The sequence below is a fragment of the Nilaparvata lugens genome, chromosome 2 (assembly GCF_014356525.2).
Source record: "Nilaparvata lugens isolate BPH chromosome 2, ASM1435652v1, whole genome shotgun sequence".
Classification (NCBI taxonomy): Eukaryota; Metazoa; Arthropoda; class Insecta; order Hemiptera; family Delphacidae; genus Nilaparvata; species Nilaparvata lugens.
This window is the reverse complement of record NC_052505.1, coordinates 62168406-62194278: the sequence shown is the minus strand read 5'-3', so window position 1 is coordinate 62194278 and position 25873 is coordinate 62168406. Positions and strand designations below refer to the sequence as shown.

Genomic DNA, 25873 nt, shown 5'->3' with positions numbered 1-25873 from the left:
ATTTGGTTACTTTGGATTGTATTGGATTTTACTATCATTAATACACATAGCATAGAAACACATCCTCCAGGTATAACACTACTTGTACGTTTTCCAATTTATCCCTATTATATCAATTTAGTTCAAATGTGGAAAATTGGATACTATCCAGCCCGTTTAGTTTCCAAATTATGTGATGGCCATTTCAAAAAATACTACTTTTCTTTCGATGTAGTTCATAACTATAACTGATTGAATAAATTACAGATTAATTAAATTCTGTTGCATTACCATGCTGCATACTGATTTTTCTCACACGTTACAAATTCAAATACAAGTCAACACGTCTTACCTGTAATAAAGAAAACAATATATATCAGTGTTCATATTAGCTTGCTAAACACCACAACTAAAGAAAAGAAAAATTTGGACATTGGTTTTTGTTTGTAGCAAAGGATTGGGATTACATCATAGGAAACACTCAAAACTATGGAGCTTGGTATAATATTATATAGTCATGTTATTGTACTCAAATAAATTTAAACATATTTAGAGACTTAATGTGAAAGTTAGAGTTTAACTTACTACTATTTTAAAAATATTTCTATCGACTTGACATTTCATTCAAATCCAGGAAATTATTGAAGTCCTACGGAGACAAATGCTGACATCATGCTATATTTTCAAATTCAAAAGCAGCCAAATTCAATTTGCCAACTCGACAATTTGCAAACTGTATAATAACTAGACAGACGTTAAAAAAAATTATTCAAGAGTGTATAAGTACTGAATTGTGGAAAATCTTATGATTAAGATTATCTTAAGTAATTGAAACAGCACCTTCATCATCGATGAGAGCTTCAAAATTGAACATTATTTTGTAAACTGTACGATGGATTCCACACCTTCTTAAATACAATAAGATCAAATCTTATCGATTCTAGAAAAAAACAAATATTTTATCCGCCAATTGCGTTTATCCCACCCGACTAGTTATGAGTTATCAAACCGTAGATCAATTAATTTATAGCTATTTTCATTGGCACAAATTCAAACGAATTTTGTCAAAAGCACACAATTCGAATGAACGAGTTTGCCAAGATAAAGTCACATCATTTGGTTTTTCCACAGATGTTTCAGTGCTCTTATAGCAAATTCACTTTAACCTGTCACCATTCCTGAGAAATAACATTTAACCAGTTGCTGACTGTTCAAAGTAGATCTTATTATAAATTAGAAGGTCAGACTGCAAATGCTTTGCAAAATACAAAAACATCAACGAAACTATTCCTGTGATTGTTGACGTTCATAAAAGAGTAGAATACCTAAATAAGCAGTATTATAATGTTTTTTCATGTTATAATATATTTATTATTTACACTATCGATCTTAGATTTAGGTTGAGTAGGAGTAGATTATTATTTTATTTTTTTATTGATTCAATGATACAAAATTATTATTTAAAATAATTTGGGGAGGATCAACAGGCACAGCCCAAAACTGTTCCTCCCCCGAATTTTGATTCATTAAAATAGTCCAGAAAAAAGGTTATGTTTCCTTCACTTAATAAAATTTTGTCTAATTTTCTCACCAAACACTTGAAACAATTATTAATTTTGAATTTATATAGATTAAGATCTGAATTGATAACAAAATTTCTTTTTACTTAGCACTCGAAACTGTAAAATAAATATAAATTTGAAATATTTTGTTCCGAAAATTAAAACAATCTTCTCCACTAGAATCACAGCTCTAAAATTATGTTCCACTCTAAAAGTAATCCACACTACATTCAACTTAACTTTAGTTAATTACATATTAACTATAGTTAATCATGCATTCTTAGTCGATTCTGTAGTTTAATAATGGTTATGGGCCCAATAGATTTCTTAGGATACTTTAAATGATTCATACAACAGTTTATGTCTCAAAGTTCTCTCTGTAATTTTCATCTGTCTATTTCAAAGAATCTCAATAATTGTTTGTTTCTATGAATATTCGATTTTCTATAGCAATGCATTAATTTATTGCATCAAACAAATAAAATGCTAATTTGAGTTTATTATCCATGGTTAATAAATTATAAAGGTTTATTGTCAAGGATTTCAAACATAACAATTCAACAAATTTAGAAATTGTCCATTTTTCCACATTGAAATAAATTTCGACATGTTCTAACAGATTAATCAACGGAATTTATGAAAGATTCGCAAACTCCAGTATTTCGATTTCAGGAACAAGAAGTATCGTCTTGCATGTGAAGCGCCGCCAACGCTGTATTTCGAAAAAGCAATTTGGAGATCGTTCTATAGTGAGATTGACTTCAGTCAGCATTGGATGAATAGGAAGCATTGATGATATTAATAATGTATGCTGACAGTTCAAAGCGGATCTCACTGTAGGAAGAAGACTAACTTCTCCATCGGTGTAGCTTTCACCCCTTTACAAGCGCCGCAGCTTCCCGCGTTTACCGAGTCAAGAGCGCTGCCACTAATGCTTGCAAGCTAACCAAAAGAACTCGCCATTATTTGGCGGCTCACCCAAAGCCCTCTCTTTATATTAAGCGAAAACTTGAAATGAAATGAAGATGAGCATATCATAAAGCACAGCTCCTTCAAGATTAACTTCTCTTACAATTTTCTGCAATGAATAAAAGATGGGATAAACGCTCCTCTTCATGGGCTCCCCCCCCCCTACACTATACAGTCAACGATTCAGCTCCATTCAGCAGTCAGATGCCGACCTATCAGATTGATTTATGAACTACTTGCTACATGGAATTTCATGAACAAGGCATCAACTAAAAGTAAATTGCATTATTTGTGCTTAAACTACAGACAAAACTCTTTGAATTCAAATTATTCAAAATTTTGAAGCCTAAATTTCGCATTTCATTGCAAATGAAATTGCATCTCATTTGATCTCATTGAGTTTAAAATGCATCTCTACTTTTTAATTGAAAGGATTCTTATGAGGTAGCCTAATTATGAATTATACAGTACTAATGAAATTTATAGCAACCAAAGAGCCACTCAACTAAACCAACAATGTTAATGCGACTAATTGAAATTTATTCAAAGATGCCGCTGGGAGTGAACTTGTAATGCAGATGAACTCATCACTCTCAATGGGAATCCATTCATACAAATTTTTTAGCATGCAACGTCACGTGGTTGATTTGTTTACTCAGATACGTAATTCCAACCACGATAAACAAGTTGATAGAATCGGTAGATTATTAATTAATTTATTTATTCATGGAAATTATCCTCTTTTGTTATTTGAAATGAGACATTATTCCAGCACTCCATCAATATGATAATCATTGAAAGTTTGTATTAAAATCAAACTAAATCTAAGGATTGGCCTCCATTGAAAGAAAATATTGCATAAATTATTGTAATAAAACTCAATATAAGGTCAGTAAAATGAAAGCTTTTGACAATTCATTTTTATAGAGGATAACCACAATTAAGCCTACATGGGATCAAAAAGTATAACCAAAATTATTATGACACAAGAATATTAATGTGACCAAAACAATGTTTGAGTATTTACTATAATAATAATAATTTCTAGTAACCTGGCTGGCTCGGATCTGGTGAGAGTTTAGTACCTCATAAGTTTCAGAGACTTTCCATGGTAATTCAATTTTTGAGTGACATTGTTGAATAGCAATAGAAAAAAGGGAAGTTGATGCAGGTGATAAATAAATATGATGAATTTGTTTGAGGAGTTGTGGTATTAAGGAATAAAGTGATATTGAAGGTGTGCCGACGAGCTGTTTGGAACCCTGGTGAATAGGTCAAATGATGGAGGAACGATACCGATAAAGTGAGGGTGAGGACAGTTTCAAGTGAAAAGAACCACGAGTAAGAGGGGGAAGAGAGGTGTGAATGAGGAAGAGGAGAAGGAGAAGGAGAGGAAGGAATAGTGAATAAGCCGCAGTTGGATGAGGAAAAGGAAGAAAAGGAGGAAGAGAAGGAACAGAAAAAGGAGAAGGAGGAGAATAGAATAAAGAGAGGGTGAAGGTGGCGGATGAGAAAGAGGAGAAAAGGCAGCAGAAGAGATGAGAAGGAGAAAAAGGTGGAGAAAGTGAAGAAGAAGAGGAGGTCAAGGAAGATGAGAAAGAGGAAGGTTTCGAGAAGAGGAGTAGTTCGAGAAAGAGGGGGAGCAGCAGTAGTAGTAGTAGATGGAAGAAGAAAGAAGAATAGAATAGAAGGAGAAAGAGGAGGTGGTAGAAGGGCTGTTAGATGAAAGTGAAAGGGGAAGGAGAAGGATGATGTAAAGGAGTATGAAGATAAGGCGGTGATGAAGAAGAAAGGTGGTTATATGGAAGGAAAAGTGATCTCTTGTAGCTCGTACATCAATTATTCTCCGTAACTCGATTTGCCCGTGAGCCGAACGACTCAAGTCGATGCCGAGGCTCGTTCGCCAATTCAAAACACGGAAAAGCCAATTTTCCGAAGCGCCTGCCTGGCTGGCACCCAGTAGCTTCATCCGGTTAGTATTTTCCTCAAAAATTTCCAACAACTATTATATTCCACAGGCTTTTTTTGCCAGATGATCACTGAACAGGCTCTACATATATATTTTCGTTTCTTCAAACAACTTACAAACCGCGGTTCTATGCTTTTGCGTTTTATGGCTCAAAACAGTAACTGGATTTGCGTTAAATTCTGAGAACGTTTTGCACTGAGCTGAGTGACATTGGTTCATTGACATTTGGTTCGTGAACAAAATCAATTGGTAGATTTCGTAATAAATGTATAGTCTCTTTTATTATCACCATGAATACATACATACCCCAATAAACTGATCGATCAAAAGTGTTGAGGATCCTCCACTAGTGAGAGATCGGCCTTCAGCAAGGCTGACTGACTGGGGAGCCACGATGAAAAACACCGTTTAATTTAGTTTTTCAGGTCAAATTGACTGTTTTTTCCATTGTTTAGTCTAGTCATAGACTGATGAAAGTAAAATAAATTTCAATGTTGTTCTGGATTACATAGAACCATTAAATATAATACCTCACAGCTCTTTCATGAAAGCGTTTCAACACAACAAAGCATTTCTGCGGTCCTATCACTGCAATTTAATGACTAGCACTTCCATGCATTTTACAAAAGGCAATCGTTTATAGTAGTTTTACATACTTTTCATTAAAAAGCTTTTTTTAGTACAGAGATTTAAAAATTTGTATGCTCTATAAAGAGAGTAGATTTAAAATTTGTAGTTGAAAACATCAATATTTTTGTGATTCATTCAAGGTCTGAAACTACTGATGCAGTTCAACAATGAAACCACAAAGATATCATGAATATACTATTAAAAATCAACTCTGAAGATACAACAACTATAACATGGTAATTAAAAAAACAAAACTGCAAATATGTGCTGTACAATACTGGAGATACAAAAATTATTATATGAAAATTAGAAAATCAAAGTACTTGAATTACATTTTTAAGTGAATCACTTGAAAATGGAATTAATATGTCGAAACATGTCTTGAGTAATAAAAACGTTTGTGAAAAAGGGTTTGATTTTTTAACAATAAATTATAATAATATCGTAGTTAAAAAACAGTGTAATATACTGGAGAACGGGATCCAGGTGGAATTGTGCAGTCGACCGTTAGGAAAAACCAAATTAATGGGTGGTTTTAGCTGATAGCAGTGTTGGAGAATCACTTTTCCACTAGAATTGGATATTAGCATAATACGAGCACTGTATCTCGGCTTATCCTACCGTTTGCATAAATTAATAACGCTGGCAAACAACGTTCAGTGTATTACAGGGTGCTCAGAGCTCAGTACGCATGCTCAAATCTCTAATGGAAATAAACGTTCTCGCCTACCGAAGCCTTCCTTCCTTCTTCCTTGACAATGTTTATTATAATAAGCTCATTAACTGAATCTGCGTCTGACTCTCATAGTCCTGTCTTCTTCGGGTTGGATATAGATCAATAGAACAATACAATTTCCTATTGCAAGTCTGGACCATTCCTTTCTCTTAAATCTTGAAACACAATGTGGTTCGGAACACATCTAAAACTATAAATTCATTCATCTCTCATTATCATCCGCCTCATTACCCACGCACAAGGATGGAGCACATGTAAGAATCACCCTCTGCAGAAAAAATAAAAAATTGGCATTTTTCAAGTACCGGTTGAACGTTCAACTACAGAGTTAAATCAGCCGAGATTAAGTAATGTCATCTAATAAATCCAATGCTTAGAGAATAAAAATCATTACGCTGTAAGATATTTGAGATTGTCAGATGAGTTGATTTTGAAAAACACGCGATTTTTAATGAGTTGAAAGTTGTGAATCAATGTAATAATTCAATATCACAATACAAAAATAACAAATAATTCAATAGCCAGATAAATCAATCGAACGTTAACTTGTATCTCAATACAGCAGGTGAAGGTGAAAATATATTCCCACTTCAAAATTCCGACCTCACCTTTTCTTCCACTAAGACTTTCAAATAATAGAGTAACTAGCCACTACCTTCAATGCCTCATAGTCTGAATCCAGATTATTTAATTTTCTTTAGTGGACTCTTATCATATTATGGAGTGTAGACACAAATGCATTTATCAAGATTGAGTTGCCAGACTTGTACCATCTCTCACGTAAATTTACATTACCTGCAAGCGATTCTCACGGTATGAGAGAAATAATAGTGGCTGACAACTGTGATAAGACAAGAGACATATCCAACAGCATTCGGTGCACATCATGATGTAAGACATATATTTACGAAATAAATGTATATGCACGACACAATAAATGTATTACAGTATATGCATATGCTTCATATCGCGCATCTAAAGACAGCCGTACGTGAAACATTTACAACCGAAGCTTCTAGCCAATAAAAGAATTGAACATTTGACTTCGAGACACGATTCGAATGTCGTTTGTTTTGCATCGTACTCAGAGATTCATTCATTGCAATAGTTACTAGCAGAGTAGTAGACTTTACTTAGACAATGAAAGAGAAAGAAATAATGAACACATATTCATCCTATACTATTAAACGAACAACTTCTGTTTATATGTTTAGATGTGTGGATGTTTAGATGTTTGAATGTTTATATGATTATATGTTTGTATTTCACCGGATCTCGAGAACGGCTCTAACGATTCTCACGAAATTCAGAACATAGTAGGTTTATAATATAAAGATTCGACTGCACTAGGTCTCATCCCTGAGAAAACTCTCTGAAGGACATTAAAACGATAATTATCATTCATCTTTGGAAAAACATCTGATAATAATTATTTCGTTGTCTGTTGGTGATGGAAGTGAGTGAGCGAGTTCATGTGTGTGGGACTGTGTCAAAATTATGACTCAGCTTTTGAACTTTTGTAAACATTCAATCAGGTACTTAGTGCCGGTTGCAAAAAAAGCCGGGTTATTTTCAATCCTGATTAATTCCAGTAGATCCATCTTTTTGAAATGGTCTTCTCTGATTTAGCTCACGTGAATTTAATCAGGATTTAAATTTAACCGGCTTTTGTGCAACTGGGCCTTTGTGAGGGGAATTTTTGCATTCCTCTGGGAATTGATCTCAATTCACTGTGATTAGATGGAACATTCCTGTATGAATGTTATTATAATTTCTTCTTTCGTAATAATTTTTTTATGCTTTTGTACTCCAGAGCGAAGCTCGGTCCCCGATATTCTATAGTATATGATAATTTTAATCTTATATTAATAGTTTGACTATCTAACAATTTGTATCAGACTCCTATTCACAAAGTACAGTATTGTAAAACCAACAAATTCAGCAAAACAATACTGCAAGGATGATTACAACTCAACCGAGAAACTGAATTTTTTTTAAATTTGTTGAATCGAAAAATTATGACGATTTGAGAGAATTTATTAATTCCCAATTATACACGAGATTAGGTTTTTCTAGATTTTCTAGGCTTTAGTGCTAGGAATGAAATTATAGGCTATTACAGGAAATTTCAAATATTGAACATTGTAGTCACTTGTTTTATTCAGTATATTATATCAATTCCTACCCGTTTTGAGAAGACACAATTATTTGATCAGAAACACTATATTTTTCGAATGAGTTTGACTCTAGTACTAAAATGTCTAAAGAATTTGGTTTCTATTCTACTAAATTGTAGTTTTTTTCAAGTAAGGTTACCAACCAAGTCCAAAAATTATACGGTGATAATTACAGATAAATCAACAGGATGAATATGCATTAACGAATGTCACTTTCAATTAATTTTCCAGACTTATTCGTCAAGTCCTTGCCAGTAAAATCCTCACTACGTTACTCCTAGATTGATTTATTCCCTATGAAATAAGGAATGTTTGTATTTCACCTATGTTTGTATTCCACCGGATCTCGAAAACTGCTCTAACGATTCTCAGGAAATTCAGAACATAGAAGGTTTGTAATATAAAACTTCGATTGCACTAGGTCTCATCCCTGGGAAAACTCGCTGAAGGACATTAGAAGGATAGTTATTATTCATCCTTGGAAAAGGATGAATAATAATTTCTTATGGATCCTTGGATCCATATGTATAATACATCAACCTCAGAATTGGATCCATATGTATAATTCATCCGTGGAAAAACAGCTGATAATAATTATTTCGTCGTCTGTTGATGATGGAAGTGAGTGGGCGAGTTCATAATTATGACTCAGCTGTTGAACTTTTGTAATCATTCAATCAGATACTTAGTGCCGGTTGCAAAAAGCCGGGTTATTTTTAATCCTGATTAATTCCAGTAGATCCAACTTTTTGAAATAGTCTTCTCTGATTTGGTTCACGTGAAATTAATCAGGATTAAAATTTAATCGGCTTTTGTGCAGCCGGGCCTTTATGAGGTAAATTTTTCAATTCCTCTGGTAATTAATCTCATTTACTGTGATTAGATAGAACATTTCTGTATGAACTATGAATGTTATTATAATTTCGTAATAATTTTTTTATGCTTTTGTACTACAGTATTACAGAGCGAAGGTCGGTCCCCGATATTGAAACATAATATTCACAAAAAATGTGACAGCTATATTGTCATAAATATCTGTCAGCGTGTGTTGAATAGGAAGCATTGATTTAGATTATAAGGAATGCTGACACTATAAAGTGAATCTCACTATACATCATGTATTGTAATAGACACATGTTGAGAATATATGTCAAGGTGATTAGATCACGAAGGGCAAAACTCATGTCAAAGAAAAATACGAAATATTCGAGCACTGGATCGTTACACGTATGACAATACGTTTTATCGTGTTAGGAGTTGACCCAAAGCAGAACTGTCAACAACATGCTTTGCCGGACATGACAGTCCGAGAAATACGGATAAAGCAGAGCAAATAGAGTGGGAGAAAGACAGCAAAGCAGGACAAATAGAGTGGGAGAGCAAAGCAGGGATTTGCACAACAGACCATGTCGATGTCGCCACAGGCAAAAATCCGGCTTACATCTTCAAACTCATCCAAATATCACTCCACCCAGAAAAGCTTTCTGTCAAGACTTCAACGTTCGACCTTAAACAGATATTTCAAAGTCATCTCGGAAGCCGATTACAGACAAATCAATAATTATTGAAATGGTAGATAACTAAGAGGAAAAAGAAAGTTTGTAACCTACTCTAAACTTTACTCATGTTTTGCAAAATGAATCATTTCAACCGTGTAAGGCACCCATAATTACGTGCTAGCACGGCCCTTATTCGAAAATCATACATATTATACTGTATTTATAAAACATATCTTTGAACAACGATTATCATCACAAAATATCCGGAAAAATATCAACTGGTTAAGGTGCATTTTCGTTTGTGTGTAAATTTCCGCAATCGACGACGACGAGCATTGTTGACATTCATATTGTCAAAATTTCTAAATTTTAAAATGTGCTAAAACAGCTGATCAAATAACTTTTCATTATTTGTCTTTATTATTAAAGAATCAAACATTTCTAATAATATCAACATATTGCCATTATTTTCAAAGTATAAAACATTATAAGCTCAACCTGCCTCATTAAAACATAATAAATTGTTTTATAAATAATCTTTTAGGTTATGTAGACAAATTGAAATCTACCCAATTTGAGATTCTCTCCCTGTCGTGGTCGACGACGGCATTTACGCACAAACGAAAACCCAGCTTTAGAAAAATACTAAACATTTTATAGAAATAGTTAAATAAAATTTGATCAAATATATTTAAAAATATGTGATATTTTAATACGGGAAATAACTGAGATTTGTTTCTAAATACATTTTTAGAAGATAATTATAGTACGAATGAAATATTTCATTCTTTTTTTTTTTTATTTTATCGATGTTTTAGTAATAAATTATTGAATAATGATCTTACTAAAGGTACATTTCCGTTAGTACAATAGTGATTTCCAAAGAAAGATTGCATATTAATTAAAAGAAAAAACAAAACTATTTTATCAATGCTTTAGCAATAAATTATTAAGTAATATTATTATTTAACAAAAATCCAAATTATTTTTGAAGATGTACAAGATGGTCACCCATCATTAGCTACTCTATTCTAATTTATTCTCTTAATAATTAATATGCAACCTTTTTCTGGAAATCACTATTGTACTAACGGAAATGTACCTATAGTGCGATTCACTTAAATCTGCCACTAAATAACATCAATACTTCTTATTTGACTTGACTGTTTAGAGTAAAATTTACTATAGCCACATAAAAGAGAAACAATAACGTTGTTTATTAGTCTGTGCTATAGCATTATAGAAATAGAAATATTGAAATAAAAGCATAAAACTGCTGCCATACTATCTATAGAGTTTCACGTCATGAGAGTCAGCACCTGATTAACATTGATTTGCTATCCTTGTCCGTCATTAGGCAAAGGTAAATAGCTCTATCCTTTCCTAGCACTGCGCCGTTGCCAAATTGTTCTTACACTATGTAGAAATACAATAAAAGACCAGAATATTCTATCTCATGTCAATTATGAAAATGTTATATCAATTCATAGAAAAATATTTTTTCTTGATCATTATTAACAAGAACCAACAATTAATATCATATCAGATATACTGGGATGACTTGAATCATGCTATCTACCATAGAAAGCGATGGAAGCTCTGTCGTCCTATATTTCTACTGCAATAGGAACCTGAATCTCACTAAAGGTTCTGCCGTTTCTCAGCTTAATACTGCTGTGAACATTGAAGTTTCCATCACTGTTGAAAATTCAGGAGTGTTCATTTTTCTATCATTCAACCGCAATATAAATTGGTGAATATCCGTACGAATTATTTGTATAAATCTTATACGGTAATTCCCGCTAGACTCACATGCGAATTCGCCACATCAGATTCGACAAAATTCAACGAATTCACGAATGCTTCAATAGAATGCAGAACAGTAAAGAGCGCTTTTCCGAATGACACTTTACCCAGATGAGCTCACCAGCCAATTGGCAGGCATTTTCCAACAGCCAATCGCAATTGCCAAATCAATTCAGTCGGTGAGCCAATACAAAAATTCCAATTACCGTGAAAGCACTGTACACAAACGTTAAAAGAATTGTATAGAACACCCCATCCCACCGCCACAACTCCCGCATTACATGAACAAGTAGTCGTATCCACTTGATTTAGATAAACCTACCTCAACAGACGAAAAACAAATTCATCAATGAATCTTCTCAATAAGGCTTATTAGGCCCGGTTGCACGCACCTCTATTAAATTTCACCATGATTAAAAACGTCATTCGCATTCTCATCGGCTCTCATGTTAAACCCGGTTTATGTAGCCCAGTCAACGAAGGGTTATAGAGGGAAAAGTTTGGAAGACAATTTTTGATCCCACAGTTCTGTTTAGGGTAGTAAGAAGGGAAAAAATCGAAAGTCCCCACCCCTACCACTCGTGCTAAAAGGGTGGGGGGTACCATTTTGGTTTCTTGAATATCTTGAAAACTGTACGTCTTACGAACGAACATGTCTATTCCATACAAAATTGAAGCTTACATAATTTCTTACAATATTCACCCCACAACCATTTTCTATATCTTCTATAGTTCTCGAGATATCCGTTCTTGAAGGTGTGACATTTTTGAAAAAACACGTTTGCCTCAACTTTTTTACTTTTATAAATCTTTAAAAATCCATGGAAATTCGTGATAACTATGAGATTATAGGGCATTAAATTCTATTCAATTTAATGTATAATTACACAATTTTAAGCATTTCCTTATGTTTGTTGCAGAAGCTTTAGTGTAGCGTGTGAAATTTTCAGTTTTGCAACAGTAGACCAATTGTCAAAGGAAGTTGGAGGGAATGTTTTGAACACAATTTTTCACTTTGCAGGTCCGTTGAGAGTTGTTGGGAGGTGAACATATTCATAAGTCCCCATTACTATAACTTATGCTAAAGGGATCAGGTTGGATTAAAAGTAGCATTTTTTAACAATTTTTGCTAACATGCTTAGGCTATATCTTGAGAACAATGCGTTCTACCGACATGACTAACTATACAAAAATTTATTTTGATAAATTGCCTACAAGTTTTTCCAGTAAAACTTTGTGATATCTCCAACAGTTTTCGAGATATTCGTTCTTGAAAATGTAAAATATTTAGAATAACAGTTTTTTATCCTTTTTTTTGCTCTTTCAGGACTTATAACTCTCAGACAATACATCTGAAAAATGAATGCTCATCGTAGGTTAGTATAGCATTGAATTTTCTGTAATTTGAAGCATCAATTCACTATTTAATGTTTTCCTTTCTGCTATAGAAGCTTCAATAGTGGGGGGGGGATTTTCAATTTTGCAACAATTGATCATTGGACATAAAAATTTGAAGGAAATGTCTGTAACTTAGGTAATTTTTGACATTTCAGCTCAATTGGGACTAGTTATCCTATTATATTAAGCGAGCAATTTCTGTATTTTTATGTCTGGATATTTATATTTATATCTGGTTATTTATGTTCAACGGATCTCGAAAACGGCTTCAACAATTTTCACGAAATTTGGAACATAGTAGGTTTATGACATAAAAATTCTATTGCACGGTCTCATCCTTGGGAAAACTCGCTGAACGACATTAAAAGGATGATTCATCCTTGGCTGAAACAGCTGAGACTTTCGTGGTCTGTGGATAGTAAAAAAGTGAGTGAGCGAGCGAGTATGTGAAAAATCAAAATATCGAATCCCCGAAATTCATAAGATGACATATAGCCAGCTGTGAAATATAAACACGATCATTTTAGAGAATTGTGTTATGTTTATCAATGAAAATAACGAGCGAAACTCGGTGCCCCGATATTTTAGAAGGTAAACATAGCAAAATTGATTGCGCATCTCTAGCCCCTCTTTCAAAAAGTGTGGAACCAAATTGACACTTGTTGCAAAGTTAAAAATTTCAACCCCCCCCCTCACCGACGCCATCCGTCTGGTTATGAATGATTCCAAGGCAACCATATTAGTTATGTTTGACCTCTCCAAAGACTTTTATTGTGTTTATCATCCGCTACTGCTGCTTGAACTGAAGGAAATAGGCTTCTCTGATCATTCTGTGTCCTGGTTTAAATCTTACTTGGCCTCTAGACAGCAATAATTATATCAGATATAATAACAATTTTTCTACCTGGAAACCTATTTCTAGAGGAGTACCACAAGATCTATCTTAGGTCCTCTTCTGCTCTCGTTATTTATCAACGATCTGAGCAAAGCATACACTCATTGTAGCTTCCACCTGTTTGCCGATGATCTTCAGGTATATTACTTACAGCTTTAAGCCAAATAATATTGATGTGGCTGTGGAGAATATCAACATGGATGAGGCTGCGGTCAATGATTGCATCAGGAAGCATGGATTATGTCTGAATGTGGCTAAGACAAAATCAATATTGATTTGTCATCCACAGATTTGGCGACAATTTGATGTTTCTGCTATCCCTATTCATTGTGGATCATCACCAGCTTTCGTACAGTACCTCTGCGCGTAATTTAGGTCTCATCATTGATAGGTCATTAAAATGGAATGAGCAGGTGCGGTCAGTTTGTAGGAAGGTTTTTGCTGGCGTCCATACTCTGAAGAGGGTTGGCGACGGTATCTCACTGAATATGAAGCTCATGCTGGTGAAAACATTGATTTTCCCTCACTTTTTTATGCTGATGTGGCATATTGTGATTTAAGTGTGGATCTTGCCACTAAGCTGCAAAGAGCTTAAATCTATTGTCTGAGATTTGTGTATGGCCTGAGGCGATACGACCATGTTTCTTCTTTTTATGATCAAGCTTCAGTCTTGATGTTGAGTGTTTCAAGAGATTTCCATGTGGTAATTTTGACAAATAAGGTTCTAAAAAACAAGCTGCCATCTTATATTTTTTGTAAATTTTTTACCTAGCACAAATCAGCACTATGAGAACCCGGAATCATGCCACTTCTCTGGTTACACCACAACACAGGACATTGATTTACAATAGATCATTTTTGGTGAAGGCAGTTAGATTGTGGAATGCATTGCCAGACAATATTAAGTTGTTGGGTGGTGGGGCTCGGTTCGTGCGTGCAGTTGTTGGTTGGCTGTTGGGTGGCGGTGGGCTTGTTTGAGTCGGTAGAAGGAGCTTGATATTGCTATCATTAAAGTTATCAGTATCCTCATAGGATGATTACGAGTGTGAATTTTGTTGTGTGTGCTTGTCCTTTAAATTTATATTTTTTTCGCTTTGCAGTTTTTCATTCCTTGTCTATAAAACATTTAATTCTGCAAAACGTATTGGATTGCAATTCTGTATTTAGGCCTAATTCAAATCTCAAAAATTTGTCCTATTTAAAATCTTCTTATTTGCTATCTGTTTTTCCCCAATTTTCTTTATTCTCTTTCCCACGTATTGAATACTGTTAGGCCTACACAGGTATTTTTCCTCATATCCATATTCACTATACATGAAATCAACAAATTTATCTTCGATTCCAATTCTTACTGTATTAATTTTCTTCAGTAGCTTGTCTATTCATTTGATTTAAATTATTTTTTTGCTTTTTCTTTCAGCAGTGAAGTGATTGAGTTTATTGAAAAACACTTATTTTCTAAGACTTTTATTATCCAATATTGAACTCTCATATTTATTTAATTTTATTGCCATTTCTTGCTTCTATTTTCATATTATCTCTGCATATTTTGTATTTTATTTTTTTTCTAACGACGAGGTTAAGTGGTAGAGTGGACATTATTGTCCAAACTTCGCCACGTAAACAAATAAAAAAAGTAATTCTATTCTATTCTAAATTGAAGCATCTATAACAATAAAAGGGAAACGTGAAATGATGAAATAATAGGCCTACATCAAATTAGAGAAAAGTTAATGCTCTACAAACTCAATATGAGCATCCATTCTTAAGATGCATTGTTGGAGAGTTACAAGTCCTGAAAGAACAAAAGATTGGATGAGAAACTGCTTGCTATTCCAAATATTTCACACTTTAAGAGCGAATATCTCGACAACTTTTGAAGATATCACAAATCATCAATCAGAAACAAATTCAAACAATTTCAAACTTGGAAAAATATAATTATAGCTTTCTTTAATAATTGATATTCTGTCACAATGTCTTGAATGAACTGAACACCTGAGGATTACTTCATGCGATGTTATACAATAATTGATAAAAATACTGTACTCATTTTTATTGTTATCATGCACGTCAAGAAAATGGATTTATTACGTAGGAAGTAAGTTATTGTGATTGATAGTAGTTATTATTGTACCTGCGTAATTATTTTGAAAATGCTCAGTTATTAAAGAGTGGATACCTGATTAGGTTCTGTCGTTAGTATCATACTTGACAAGAAAATGTTTAATAGTTGCTATTACGGTTGGTAGGCATATGTTGTTGGTCGTTATAGAACAATATACATGCTACATACTTCTCGGATGTAATAAGTATGATTATGATAATCCAATTTATAAAAATTATATATAAATCATATTATCATCATGTTCATCATATCAATATCATTATCTAAATTCTAGATAATTGTGACGATCATGAGTGAGTGATTGAAAATACTGCATTACTTTCTAGCATTGTATTTATAATGATCTAAAATCGAGATAAATTAATATTTATGAACTGAACGATTGGCGATTAATTACTGCTTCTATCATCTTCTACTGTTCATCTACCACATGACAAGGAAACGGTTACAGTGATCGGAAGATTATCGGTTTTAATGAGAATGATATCATTATTCAATCTATATAATATGATCCAATTTCATATTGACAACCGAATGATTAACGATTATATGCGAATGATATCTACTACTTTCTATCATTGTATCCAGCACACATGACAAGGAATCGATTAGAGTGATCAGTAGGTACCTTGTCGTTAGTAGACTAATAAGCGCAGACAGTTGAGTGGAGCCGATAATCGGAGTTGATCGCAGCTGAGGAGAACTGACTGAGCGGCTGAACGCGTGTTGGCTAGGCTAGCGAGCAAATGTGCCTCACCATCACCAATGAGGAGAGAACAGTGAGGAGAAGGACGAGGGGAGAGGAGGAGGCATCGATCCACCTCCTCAGCAGCGCGCAAGACCCTCAGCCTCACTAGCCCTTGCGGCAGTCAGATGCACTACAAAATGTCAGCTTTGGTTGAACGGGAAGCGTTGGTGTTATTTCAAAGTAATGCTGACAGTAATGCAGCTGGCCCGCCTGCTCAACACTAATCCCACCCTATACTTTTCAATAATTATTACATTAGAGATTATTACGCATATTTTTATCTACAAAATAATCTTCTAATCTTCAGGGCTGACCGATAGTTTTTACTTTTCTTGCCCTACCTACTACCATAGGTATTGCTTTCCAAAAAAGATCAAGGTACTTCAATTTCAAGTTTTCTATACTTTACAAGGTCCTCTGATTCCAAAAACATGATTTTTGAGTGTTGTTCTGTGTGTGTATGTCTGTGAACACGATAACTACATTCCTAACTGAAAGATTGACTTGGAAATTACACTGGAAATTACTTGGTCCTTACACCATAAGGATCCGACAACAAGAAATTCAATACAAGAAGGCAAAGATGAATAAAAATGGATGGGTCCATCCCATCCATGAAAAATGAACTTTGTAACCTCTTTCTCATGCCTGATGTAGGTAGGCAAGAAAACCAGTTTATTCGAAAGAACAATATTGTCCAGATTATTTCATTTGCAGAACAGCTGTTTTTAGTCTCAAAGTACTTTTTTCTGGAAAAAAACTCCGAGCACGCTAGTTTTTCTGAGCAATAATTCTGGAGTTTTGAACATCCTAAATACAAAAAGTTGACCTTCCAACCCTGGAGCTTTTCACAGGGTGCCCCAAAAACCAAGGATTTTCGGCTCCTTTTCCAGTTCATTGATATTATTAACGCCAAATCGAGCAATCGGACACTCTCGCCTTTTTACTTTCCTTGCCCCATTACCAAAGGTAAGGAAAGTATTGCTTTCCAAAAAAATTAAGGTACCCCAATTTCTAAATTTTTATACGTTTCAAGGTCTCCTGAGTCCAAAAATGGTTTTTGGGTATTGGTCTGTATGTGTGAATGAGTGTAAAAATGTATATCTGTGTATCAGAATTAAGCGTAAAAAACTAACCTTATTTTACGACTGTGACATAACCTAAAAATGTTCAAGAAAAATAAAACAAGGATTGCCTTGGAATTTATATTCCAATCTGAATGTTATTAATCAATGTCATATTCAACATATTAATAATAATACCGTAATAATATAACAATAATAAATTATTATTCCATTTTTTCTAAAAAAATACGTTTTCAAACTCAATAGCCTTATGAAATTTTTATATCAAAATCACTGGTTAGGATCAATGATCAATAATAGCATAAAGTAAAATGGAATTATTGTTCATTCATCTTTCAAAAGGTTAGATTTTGCTTTGAATTATCCCGCTGCAATCAGCTCCTGGACTCAAATAAGTCGAGAACTTAATAGACCCCGGAGTTTAGAAGATAAAATCGTGACTCAGAAAGTCACGATATTTTAGACTCGAGTGCTTATTTAAGTCCTGGACTCTGTAAGTCCAGAACTTATAGATCCCGATATCGGAAACCGGCCCTTAATGAGAGAGGCAACTACTGTTGATTCATTCACTGGAAGAGATAGCATAATTTATTAATCTTGTCAGCTGATCAATAAATTAAATTATAATAAAAGCGAAATGGCACTCACTCACTGACTGACTGACTCACTCACTCGCATAACTAAAAATCTACCAGACCAAAAACGTTCAAATTTGGTAGGTATGTTCAGTTGGCCCTTTAGAGGCGCACTAAGAACGGATTTGGAAAAAATTTAACTCTAAGGGTGGTTTTTAAGGGTTTAAAGTTCGTCTTTAGCATGTATATTCTTCTTATTCCAATCTCTTAATTATAATTGAAATGTCCATACCATATTTTAATATAGAACTACAATCTAGAGAGAGTACCTCTTCGAAACAGTTGTTAACTGGTAACTAAATTGATAATTTTAAGGGTTGGCATTAAATTGAGCTGACCTTGTTAGGTTGGCACCAAGTTGAAGATTGAAATGCATTTATCGCGGAAAAATTGATTGGGCACTGCTACTTCAATCAGAGCTATTCCTGGGAATATTATATTATATTACTAGCCATCAGGCTCGCTTCGCTCGCCATATCCGTTTAGCCAGACGTTTAGTCTGGACCCCCTACTGGATCGTCCTAATATATGATAAAAATATGACAAAAAAATTCAAATTTTGTAGGTATGTTCAGTTGGCCCTTTAGATGCGCACTAAGAACGGATTTGGAAAAATTTCCAAGGATATGCCCAAAATCTGCGTTTTTCCATCGTTTTTTTAGCGTTATCGAGAATAAATAGACATAAAATGTTCAAATTTAGCTCAGCTAGGGTGTAATAATGTTGCGATAGAAGGAATTTGAAATAACGCCAAAGATACGCCCAAAATTAGCGGTTTTTTGCGTTTTCTCAGTTCTTTCATCAAGTAATAGACAGAAAATGTTCAAATTTGGTACAGAGGTTTAGCTAGGGTCTCAAAATTTTGTAATAAGATGACTTTGATATTTCATCAAAGATACGCCCAAAATCAACGTTTTTCACAGCTCTTCTGCGTTTTCTCAGTACTTTGACTTTCTGATGGAATAAAGCATGCTCAAATGGAAAATGCAGGCGAGCGAAGCGAGCCCGCTGATCTCATTTTTGGACGATCCAGTCGGGGGTCCAGGGGGCAGAGCCCCCTGGCTAGACGGATATGGCAAGCGAAGCGAGCCTGACGGCTAGTTAAATATTATACTTCCAAAAACTCGACACATAGTCCGGGCGCAAATGTCATTCCGTGGTCATTTTTGAGTAACAGCCGTGGAAGATGTCTCAATTTCTTCGTCAGGTCTAGCATAATAAGGATCGTGATGATGATGAGTCGAAATCACAGGCAAACTCCTCGGAAACAAGATGGCCGCCAAAATTTTCAGGGATTTGCTATATCACTTGTATTTCAATAACCGTTCGAGATATTCAACCGTTTTTCAGACGAAAATATTTTTAAAACCTTCTTCTACAATTTTTGTTTTATAAAATTTTCCTCTAAAACGCATATTTTTTCAGTTATAACCTTCAAAAGCCCAAAAAAACGTTTTTTCTAAATTTGTTCAAATTTCATTCCATTACAACTTTCTTTGTGCAAGAGATACAGAGAAATTTTAAATCTATGAAATTTAGAGCGTTTTTTCAACTTTGGAATGATATATCTACATGCGCTGTACGTCAAAAAATGAGTTCTCCAGCGCCCTCCAAAGAAAACCCTGCATGATTTCTGGTGCGTTTTTCCATACGCATGAGGTAACAAGCTAGAATTATAAAATCGATTTTTTCATGACTACTTTAAGATAGAGACTTGCAAATGGTCTCGATCTCTTCGTTACAACAAGACGAATATGAATATTGATGATAGAAACAACGAAAATATTCGACATCATTGAAAAATACAGGATGGCGGTCATTATTGACAGAAAATTTTATATCGCTTGTTATTCAGTTATTGTGAGAGATATTGGATTGTTTTTACCACCAAAGTGTTCAGAATTAACCAAACAATGATGTTCAAGAGAATCATCTCATTTCGACCACTCTTTCCATTATTTATTCAACTTCAAAAACTTGAAACATACATTTTTTGGTGACAATATTTTACTTTCCACTCTGTACATGTATTCGCAGTAGACAAACACTAGTATTATTGGCACAGTGTTGTAGAATATTTCCAAAGCTTCAAAGTGACATCTGGTTTGAGGCTGTAAGTCCATATTTTACGACTGGAGCGTCATCGAAAAAGTGTAAAAAGTACTATTTTCAGCGGTCAACACTTGAGCTGATTATCCAAAATTGACAACCCTATTTAGACCTCAAACACTCCTCACAGTTTACATCGCTACTTTATCATTGCTCCATGTGATCAACGTTTAATAATGGAATAATATCAGTCATCCGTAATTCAATCAATAACAGGTTAGCCTCACCTTTGACATTAGCGGCTAAATGAAAATCTAAGGCCCGGTTGCACAAAAGCCGGTTAAATTTATACCGTGATTAATTTCACAAGAACCAATCAGAGAAGGCCTTTTCGATGGACAGTTTCTCTGATTGTTTTTCGTGGAATCAACCACCGTTAAAATTTAATCGGCTTTTGTGCAATAGGCACTAAGGGTATCGCACGAATCATTGGATTTATAAAAAACTTGATTTATTAGAAATGGTAGAGTGGATTTGATATAGTAAAATGGTAAATTGATCTATTAGAAATTTTGAGGAAAAAATGCTGGCTTCAATAGCTGGTTATAATTATTGTAAATCTTCCATCAATAAAGATGAAAAACGTTTCACGTAATTATTGACTTTCATGATGGAGAATTTACTAAGAATTAATAAAAAACATATTAAAAAAATGGAAATACAATTTTTAAAAAATGAGCAAATAAAAATGTTATATTATAGACAAAAGCTCGCTAAAAGCAAACACCATTTAAATGTATAAATTAAGTACATAATACGTCTAATATCGGGGACCGAGCTTCGCTCTTGAGTACAAAAGCATAAAAAATTTATTACGAAAGAAGAAATTATAATAACATTCATACAGAAATGTTCCATCTAATCACAGTGAATTGAGATCAATTCCCAGAGGAATGCAAAAATTCCCCTCACAAAGGCCCAATTGCACAAAAGCTGGTTAAATTTTAATCCTGATTAACTTCACGTGAACCAAATCAGAGAAGACTATTTCAAAAAGATGGATCTACTGGAATTAATTAGGATTGAAAATAGCCCAGCTTTTTTGCAACCGGCACTAAGTACCTGATTGAATGATTACAAAAGTTCAACAGCTGAGTCATAATTTTGACACAGTCCAACACACATGAACTCGCTCACTCACTTCCATCACTAACAGACGACGAAATAATTATTATCTGCTGTTTTTTCAAGGATGAATAATAATTATCGTTTTAATGTCCTTCAGCGAGTTTTCCCAGGGATGAGACCTAGTGCAGTCGAATCTTTATATTATAAACCTACTATGTTCTGAATTTCGTGAGAATCGTTAGAGCCGTTTTCGAGAACCGGTGAAATACAAACAAATAAACATCTAAACATATAAGCATAATAATATATAAACAGAAGTTGCTTGTTTGATAGTATAGGATATGATATAGAAAAGTTGAAAAAGTTGAATGTTTGACATTCAAAATTGGTGTGGATTTCAGAGTTCTGTATAAGTTATACAACAACAACACACAATAAAATTAAGTTTTATATCGTACAATACGATACAATACAATCGTACGTGACTCGTACAATTTAAAATTGAATATTATAATCCATATTTCTTACAATGAAAATAAAAGGAAAATTTCAGAATTATGATTTTTGTAAACGAAGTTCCAGCACAAACTATGTCATCAGAATTAAAATAGGATTATCTCGAGTTACGATTAAAATAAATAATTTAAAGATGTACAATAAATTAAGAAGAAATTTATGAAATTAAACAAATAAAAGTAAATCAATCTCACCAGATGAAAGCTGAACATCCCTCATCCCTCCATCAAACTGATTATTCATAGCCACACACTAAATCACATTCCACTCAGCACCTGTTCATAGGACAAGGATAAAAATAATAAAAAGGTGCACATGATAAACTTACTTCAATAATGTTAAAAGTTTACTTGAACCAAATCATAAAGTTGCGTTGACACCAATGTTGTCAACATAATGTTTATCCCCGTCCTTATAAATTATATTGACAAACATAATGCACATATTATTGTGTTTGCCAAATTCTGATCAATCAGGTAGAATTTATAAGAACAGAGAAAAAACATTTTTTGACAACTTTGGTATAAACGCAGCTCAAGATTTAATTGAAACAAAATAATAAAATGTATCTGAAACAAATAATAAAATGTAAAATGTAAAATAATATAACTTAAAACTAAATAATAGTATGTACTTGAAACAAAATGAATAAAATTAACTCAATAATAATTAAGAGTGGATGATTTATTCAGCTACTTTTACACCAAAGTTATTAACAAAATATTTATTTCTCCATCCGTATAGATTCTATAAGATTGAACATAGCCTATCATGAAGTTTCGTTTAATCTAATAGAATCTATAAGGACGAAAAAATAAAAAAATTGTCAATAACTTTGGTGTAAACGCAGCTTTCGGGGTATGACAAAATGTAAAATTTAGAAGGTCTTGCAGGTTATTCGAATAAAACAGGTAAATTGGATGATGCCCAAATAAGGGTTGAGATATTGATAAGTATTATCTTAAACTTTACCCTATATGCATTTTAATTAAATTGAATGCAAATAGTAGGATATTTGAAGCTCGTATGCCCTGTTTCACCTTGCTCGGTTGTGCAAGGGCAAGCCGAGCACAATATTTATAAGTGTGCAATGGAACTATCGATGTCAGTATGTATATTGTTGTAGAAATCATATATTCCAGTGCACTCGCACTGATTTGACCATGTTTAAATGAATTGATCGTTCTTGGTGAAAGGTGAAACCGGGCATTTGAAGAACAAAAACATAATTTTCGGATTTTTTAAATTTCATTAATTATAATAGATAAGAGCTAAAGTGGTAGATTAAGATATTATTGCACAAATTGGTGCATGCGGGACAGCGACGGGAGCGGATAATTTGTGTGGTTAAATGATTAAACTAACTATCCCGTGTAGTCCCGCATCCGGTCACGATTCGCAACGGTGTATGTAAGGTTTAAAAATACTTTCTTTGCTAGGACCATCATTTGAAACAATTTTTTAAGCATAATCGATCTTAGAGACCTATTAACCTGACATACATGGGATAAATAGACAGCAACAATGCGCTTGAAGATTATATAAGTCTACTAGAAGGTAAGAAGTATCTTACTGACAAACCCAAACTACTAATTTAGATTGAAAATCATTAAAACAAAGATAAACAATCAATCTATTATCATGTGCATTATTTATCGGATGAAAACCAACAAATTCACCACTATTGATTTTTACGGCAAAACGTTTTTAAACCGTAGTTTGAAAAGTGATTTAAAGTGGCAGAAAATGACAGTTAAATAAAAAACTATTAAGAAAAGAGTTGATCACTTCGTTGAAATAAACAAAATCTCTCCAATAACTTAAAGACTGATAAAACTTAAATCTACTGTAGTATGTTAGCCAGGTTATAAATTGATTGACGTTTTGATGAATATAAACATCAAAGAAAAAAACTGGTATATACAGACGAATATATTGATAAAAAATTTAATTTATTTTTAATGGTCTTGAAGAATTCTACTAGTTAACCCAAATTCTACTGTAATAGTAGAAACCAAGAGCAGTGTTTTGTTATGAAAGAATATTCCCTGAAATAGCAAACAAAGTTTAGCTACGGTAGGGTATTCAAAGTTTTTGAAAGAGGCAATGATTTACTAAAATAATATTCTAATACCGGCTTATGCAAAAGTACCTAGCCTAAATATTAAACAATTTTTATAGTAAACTAGAGCAAACACGTAACGTTCTTTATGTTTACATTCCTAAGAACTGTCATAATGACGGTATACAAAATAACTGAAATACTAATTATAAGATTTAGTGATAAATAATTATAGTAACTTACAAATAAGAATGAAGTTTCACATTAATACATTGTTAAAACACCAACAAAAAACTTTTTAAACAATATTCACGGAAGTGACACGGATTCGAAATCTGACAACAAAAGTACGTAGCACCTAGCACGACACCATCTTGAAAATAATATCATCAGGTTGTTGTTCAGCGTAGAGTGCACTGAGAAGATGTATAGAGTAGCTAATTCACTATAAAATTTAGCGTTTCTTTAGAGTAATATCTGAGCTACTGCGCATGCGAAATAATACCTCTCAAAAGCAAAACCTAACCTATAGTGAGGTGCACGTTATAATGGCATGAGAAAAACGTTGCGGAACCTCTGTCTTGTTAAAGCCTTCTATAGACGGTGCAGACCTATGGGGAGGGGGAGACACGGGAGACGCATCCCCCCCCCCAATATTTTATGGTATATGCTAACCCGAAAAATGTTATTGAAGATTCAAATTATGGCTGGTAATCGAAACAAACAATACAACTAATAAATGCTTTTTTTGTAAATAATTTTTATTTAGTAGAACTTGAAACTATTAACTCATAATTTTATCCATTTACCACTGCCGAATAAGAGGATTTAAAACAGATTTGAAGTAAAATATGCTTTGAAAACCACCATTTTAATAAGCTATTTTAAAAAAAAATCTTTGCTGGGGGGCACCTCCAGACCCCCTAGTACGCCCCCCACCCCAATATCAAACAGCAATCTACGCCAATGAAAGAAGGTATTTTTGTGCTTTAATGTCTGACCAACGTGAAGGAAAACTTGAATAATTTTGTTGAGCAAAGAGTATCACATGAACATCAAACTAGAAGCAGGATCAACTTGATCACCATCCAACCGCTATGAGTATGCTAGCACACAAAAAACATTTCTATTCATTGGTGTGAAGCTTTCCAATTCTCTCTCAGAACAATTTAGAGGTTTAAAAAATCAAATTTTCAAGTGGAGGCTAAAACTATTCCTAATTAGTAACTCTATAATATACACTTTTCAGGAGTTCTATGAACTGGTTGAGACTTTGTGAAATGCTTGACATGTTAAGCATGTTAACATGTTAAGTGATTATGTTATCAACTACTGCTACTTTTTTATTTGTATTTTTTCTTCCTGTTTTTTCTGTGTCCCAGGACCAGGATATCATATATTTGAATATTATATTCTATATCACTTTTTTTGAATCTGTGGTCATTTTCATAAGTGGATCATGATATTTGATATATTTTATTGTTTTTATAATAGTTTTTTTCCAATTTTTATATAATGTATGTATGAAATATATTGTATAGTGTGACGAAGGTAATAAATGCTTCTGATTACCTCAGAAGCGTTTACAATAAAACATATTCTATTCTATTCTACTGATCTAACTGAAAATTTACTACTACTACTATCAGTATAGTTAACCGCCATGAGAAAGAAGGATGAAAATTATATTGTAGAATGCAGGAGTATCCTCACACTCAAGAATAAGTGTAGTGGTGTTTATTGTGCAATACGCATATTTCACAATGCAGCAAGTCATGCTGAACAATCAATGCTTATTAGAACTCAAATAGATGGTAAGCGTTCAATGGGATGTGGAAGATTGTCTTGGGAGAAGTATTCAACTACACATGACAGGACCTCTTCCGAGCAGCAGTTGAAGTA

At 33.6% G+C, this 25873-nt stretch overlaps 1 protein-coding gene across 5 annotated transcripts in view; it reads right to left on the bottom strand.

The window, feature by feature from the left end:
* LOC111044246 (rho guanine nucleotide exchange factor 18) overlaps nt 1-24348 on the bottom strand; it is a 165135-nt gene extending 140787 nt beyond the window's left edge. For 2 of the 5 annotated variants that reach the window (XM_039422381.1, XM_039422382.1), the window contains exons 1-2: nt 24215-24348; nt 22104-22184 (exon numbers count right to left, since the gene is read on the bottom strand). In XM_039422381.1, coding sequence (XP_039278315.1) covers nt 22104-22152 — 49 coding nt within the window. In that variant the 5' untranslated portion in view covers nt 22153-22184; nt 24215-24348. Of the gene's footprint in view, nt 1-270; nt 296-16376; nt 16516-22103; nt 22185-24214 lie in introns of those variants that run through there. The other 3 variants (XM_039422384.1, XM_039422386.1, XM_039422383.1) reach the window with 3 other exon arrangements.
* Nucleotides 24349-25873: the final 1525 nt, after the last annotated feature.